Source organism: Anabrus simplex, chromosome 3, assembly GCF_040414725.1.
Source record: "Anabrus simplex isolate iqAnaSimp1 chromosome 3, ASM4041472v1, whole genome shotgun sequence".
NCBI lineage: Eukaryota > Metazoa > Arthropoda > Insecta > Orthoptera > Tettigoniidae > Anabrus > Anabrus simplex.
This window is the reverse complement of record NC_090267.1, coordinates 44,678,059-44,684,058: the sequence shown is the minus strand read 5'-3', so window position 1 is coordinate 44,684,058 and position 6,000 is coordinate 44,678,059. Positions and strand designations below refer to the sequence as shown.

Here is a 6,000-nt window from a genome sequence, read left to right as displayed (position 1 = left end):
GTATTTTGAAAGGTGCCTCTAGGAGGCTTGATATCAAGAGGTGAGAGCAAGTTCTCCATGTAACTAGGGGTTTTCTGCCCTTTGGTAATTTGTGGTTGTGAGCTGAGAGCTCAGAAATTGTTAAACTTTGGGGCTCGTAGTCCAGAATTTGTAAAGACCCCTACTTGTGCTTTCGTTTGTAAAGTTGCATTGTACCCTATTTTTCTTTGTTATGTCACCTAGTGAAAATTGTTAAATCTTGTTATCAGTTGAAAATATAACCTTTATTTAAATTTTAAATTCATCTTTCGGACTTGTAGTTAGACCCATTCCAGCCCGCACCTTCTTGCACCTCTGCTGATCCACCAAAACACGGTAACAGATACCACTGTCACTGCTTTTCAAAAAAGAGTTCATTTTAACAGTAAAAAAATAGGTAAAAAGAATCACAATTAACTAAAATTCTGTACATATAAAATGATATCCATGCAAAATTTTAAGTACATAGCCGCATATCTCATCTTATGAATTTTGAAATTTTATCTCGTAATATAGGTAAGCGTGGCTGTAGGAATAAGTGTGCAAAATTTACAGATTCTAGGAGAAGTACACACAATTTAAAAAAATATTTTTTTGGCAAATTCAATTTATAATTAAATATAATGTTTTCTTTCTCATGGTGCCTCTTTAGAAGGCCCCAGAATACTGTACTTTGCACTGTTTTCCCCTTCAAGGTTTCTCTTCTGGCCTCTTCCTTCCTGCCTTTTATCCTTTACCAGATCTTCGATTAATTTTTCAGCTGCAGCGAGGCATTGTATGTCAATGTTTCTCAAGATGTCTTGGGTGAATGGTCCTATCTCGAAGCTCATTATCTCCAATACTTTCATCATCCTTAAGTTCCCATCATTAATCAAAACTGTAGCATAAGTTGCAATTTTGACAGCTGTAGCAGATGAAAATATTTAAAGGCATTATATACAACGTGCAGATTGGACACCAAACTCACTCCCTTATCATCTACTATCTATCTCAAGGCGTACACATAATTTGTACATATAAAGCCGAGTATCTGTCTAAACCGTTCCACCAATCTGAATCAAATTTTGTATCGGCCTACTTACCTTTCAGGACCCAGCGGGTAACCCTGGCTACAAAAAGAAATTGAAAATCCCTCTCCATTCCCTAGATTCAGGCCTCTTGACATATTAGAATAGGCTAACACAGGCGAAATATCGAATTTGTCTACGTGAACGAGACGAAGGTCATTTTATGCTTCATGGTACGAAGAAGAAACCTCGGGCGAAAAATACTTTCTAAAGTCCTATAACTAACCGTCCTACTCAGACGCTGTAGGAGTCTGATCAAGAAATAACCCGCCGTAACCATGACAGCGTCAGCTCAAGGGGTCTAGAATATAGGTTTGGTGTTCGAAATAGACAGGATGGTAGTGGTAGTGGTGATTACTGTTTTCAGAGGAAGTATAACTGGGCAACCATCCTCTATTAACACTAATAAGGTGGAAAAGGACGAAGAGGTCTGACATTCCGAAAAATTAAGGCATCGGCCAAAGTAAGGCAAGAGCGACGAAGGGCGTGAAAATGAAAGACTCCCTAGCTCCCAGATGTTATAAGAGCGTCGGGATGGGAAAAGAACAAGAGTTGACCAAGAAAGGTCAGATAGGATTGATGAAAGTGAGGAGCCTGGCACATGTAAGTGGAAGCAATGTCAGGACACAGGCCCCGTGGTTGCTAACCCGCGCTCCCATGTTGAAAGCCCCTGGGGCAGCTTTTAGTGGACATTTACGGCAGGCAGGGGATACCGTGGCTGTAGTAGGCGCCCGTGCGTGTGTGCGTATGTATGTGTGTGTTTCCAAGGAGAGATTTTGTTTAAACAATTTCAAACTCATAGCTAGCGTTATGTGTGGAGATGCTTATTGTTCCTGAATTCAAATCACCGTAATGATTGTGAGTAGTGCCAGGGTATGGCGTATGGCTTTTAGTACCGGGAATGTCCGAGGACACGTTCGGCTCAGCAGATGCAGGTCGAGATAAGGATGAAATAATGACGGAGACGACACTTACACCCAGCCACCCTGCCAGCGAAATTAACCAATTACGGTCAACATTCCCGACCCTGCCGCGAATCGAACCCGGGACCCCTGTGACCAAAGGCCAGCACGATAACCATTTAGCCATGGAGCCGGAGCCGGAGTGCTTTCGCTGTTTACATTGCAGATTTTTAACCAGCGTTAATCCACACTTCTACACTCTTATCAGCATAATAGCTATGGGCAGTGAGAAAAATACTTTGAAACTCATAGACAGCGTTAATCTCCCGAGTTACACTTACAGTTACTGAAACCACATTTCCATAACATTATCACTAGAGTCCGGATTATTAGTACTGATAGGTTAGAATGCAAAGTAATTTGGTTTGTAGGAAGTGTCATGCAACCCCTTCTACCATAATGTAGGAAGAGTAGAGTAAATTCAAGGAGTTCTATAGGCTATACTCCTAATATCTATGCAAATCTCATAGTATAACCGTTGTACAGTGTAGGGTATACTTGTTACTGGCTTAAGTAAGTTTGCATTCTAACCTATCCGTACCTAATAATCCGGACTCTAGTTATCACAATAATGATTGTGAAGAGCACCGAGTGTTTCTTTCGCTATTTGCACGAGATTATGTTAAAATACTTTAAACCGATTGGCAGCGAATTTACCCCTGTGGTGGGGGCTGTAGAATAACACCCACAGTATCCCCTGCCTGTCATAAGAGGCGACTAAAAGGGGCCCAGTGGCTCTCAATTTGGGAGAATGGGTTGGCGACCACGGGGCCAAAAGCTGAGCTCTGGCATTACTTCAACTTACTTGTGCCAAGCTCCTCACTTTCAACTATCCTATTCGACCTGCCTTGGTCAACTCTTGTTCTTTCTCGACCCCGACGGTATTAGGCATCGAGGCCTAGAGAGTCTTTCATTTTCACGCCCTTCGTGGCCCTTATCTCCCTTTCGCCGATATCTTCAATTTTCGAAGTGTCGGATTCCTGTCATTTTTTTCTCTGATGGGTGTTATTTAGAGGATGGTTGCCTAGTTGTACTTCCTCCTAAAACAATAATCACCATCACCACTTGCCAGCGTTACTCTGCCGATATACATATGAGCCTTTGATGATAAAGTACCGAGAGAATTTTAAGTTGGAATTTAACACACGTGTTGAAAATCATTTGCTCATTCGAAGACTTCAAGAGCAATATTAATAGTGTTATTCACTGTGATACAAGCCTATAAATTAAAACCTACGAACAATGATGACAATAATAATTATTATTATGGAACAATAGCCATAAGAAGCTTCATTGGATTAGGCATAGCGTCACGTACTGAACTGAGATGAAATCTGTTTCATTCACATTTTGAATCCACAAAACAAACAATTCTAAAGAAACTCATTAACTAAGCATGTAATCTGACTGCAAAATACATATTTTCACATTCATGTAATAACAAGACTACAAGACTACGCAATATATTAATATAAAATAATAGTATACAATTTTGTATGTAAATTAAACAAAGTTTGGCTATGTGCCTCTGCTATTGCGGACATATGATCAATACTTAAAACTATCTGAAATATGCACTTACAAGAAATACGCAAAATGTTAATATTAGTAGTCATGAAGACATAACATACCGACTTTTGAATTCGAAGTGAAACTATAAAAATGGCATGATTTAATAATAATAATTTCTTTACAATCCGAAGACACATATATCATAAATCGCCTCGTATCTGTACATTTTAAATTTTATCTAACCACCTGAATGCTTCTCCAACTTCCATACGAGGCTGAAGTTCCGAGGTTATCGACATAACAAGCCGACGAATGTCAATTTCCTAATTCTTCATATCTCCTCCTGGCAGAATCGGCGTGAACCCGTTTGGCCTCACATTCCTTATCTCCAAGTCTTTAGGTAAATGCTTCGGACCCTTGCCTCGCACTGTAACAAAACATGGAACAGTGTCATTTGAGTATTTTAGCACTTTCATTTCTACTATTTCACGCCCACGTTCGGGCATCAATTATCGTAATTTCACAAATATATATATATATTTGTTCCACTACTGAGCGCCAATTTTAGTATTAAGAAAATTGATACTAATACTTGTACCACAACTCAATGTAATTATATCTTGGCGACTTCCTATGAAATTGAATTTAAAATTAAGTAAATAAATAAATAAATAAATAAATAAATAAATAAATAAATAAATAAATAAATAAATAAATAAATAAATAAATAAATAAATAAATAAATAAATAAATATTCTTCTTTTCTTACTATCCTTTTCCCACAGCCGTGCATGGAGAGGTGTAGTCGCTACTGTCTGTTTCTGCGATGTTGGTCGTGTCGTCTGTTGTCTGAATGAAAAAATTAAATGGCGTATGGCCTTTAGAGCCGAGAGTGTCCGAGGACATGTTCGGGTCGCCAGGTGCAGGTCTTTTGATTTGACATCCGTAGGCGACCTGCACGTGGCGATGAGGATGAAATGATGATGAAGACGACACATACCCCCAGTCCCCGTGTCAGCGAAATTAACCAATGATGGTTAAAATACGCGACCCTGCCGGGAATCGAACCCGGGATCCCTGTGACCAAAGGCCAGCACGCTAACCATTTAGCCATGGAGCCGGACAGTTGTCTGAATATAAAGAGTAGAGTGTTGGGTCGAGCACAAACACCCAGTCCCCGAATCAGAAGAATTCATCAGAATTTTTCAATATCCCAAATCCGGCCGGGAATCGAACCCGGGGACCTCTGATCCGAAGGGAGGTACGCCGACCATTCAGCCAAGAAGTGGGACAGATAAATGATCATAATAATAATTTCTAATTTTTCGAATGTGCAAGTTAAAGGGCCCCAGATATCACCATATGATCACTCTCTTTAGAATAGTAATAATAACGACAATAATTATTAATGGTAATGCATAAAAGATTCCTCACAGGTAGTGCTCATAAAAGCTGTAAACCTCGTACTCATTTGACTGGGCCTTTCCTAACACACCCTGCAAACTTTAGAAAATGGTAGTAACATGCAATATAATATCCAATAAAAATGACTTTAATTAACAATTTGACTCCGATATATGTTACAAAAAGGAACATAAACATATGTTACCAATGAGAATTTCCAATATTAGAATCAGATCAGCCATGATACATATTCTTTTCCATTTACTTCCCACCTTTGTAATGGGTGGTTTCTCACTCCATTATATGGCTGATTCCTTGACTGGTTCTGAAGTCTCACCTCCTGAAACTGCAGAGATGGCCTAGGTTCGACTTCCTTGTGAATATATGTTCCCAAACTCTTGTCGTATTATACTAGTGCGCGTATCACCATCCTCTTTTGTGTAGTAGCGGGTGCTTTATAGGCATATAGTAACTGCTGAAATGACACACTTGATGATATTTTTCAGGCTAACACCACATGGCATAAGAGACTGACAATTGCTCGTGTGCTGTAATTCTAATAGTGTGACCGAATTGAGTAAAAGTCCAGAGTCCATCTTTCACTGCAGAACTAATCTTCCCAATAATGAGCACAGAAATTCCGTGAGTCTGCTGAATTAAGTCGTTCCATAAATAAATGGAAGAAAATAGAGACGGATGGTCTCATACACTTGCAAGGGTCAGACATACAATCCCTTCACAGCTAAAAGATGCGTCTATCCGCAAAGAATCGCTTAATACCATAATCTCGATTCACAAATAACCGATTCTAACATAAGTCTACCGTGAGGTACAGTACCAAAATTTGAATATTTCATGAGCTGTGCTGTACTGTGTCCATCTCCGCTGAAGACTCTGAACTTTGAGATATTGTAATAGTGTTTTCTTCTATGGTTAGATGGTTTTGTCATCGATATGTAACATCCTAACTAAACCTAAAAGAAATTTTGTATATCGAGGTTGGCAAACCGTCTTGCCTGCTAGTTTTCTTATTTATA

At 39.3% G+C, this 6,000-nt stretch overlaps 1 protein-coding gene across 1 annotated transcript in view; it reads right to left on the bottom strand.

Annotated features, from left to right (window-relative positions):
• Nucleotides 1–3,410: 3,410 nt before the first annotated feature.
• LOC136866983 (nose resistant to fluoxetine protein 6) overlaps nt 3,411–6,000 on the bottom strand; it is a 159,240-nt gene continuing 156,650 nt past the window's right edge. Inside the window, exon 14 of the mRNA XM_068226787.1 lies at nt 3,411–3,986. Within this exon, the coding sequence (XP_068082888.1) occupies nt 3,883–3,986 (104 nt within the window). The 3' untranslated portion in view covers nt 3,411–3,882. The remainder of the gene's footprint in view (nt 3,987–6,000) is intronic.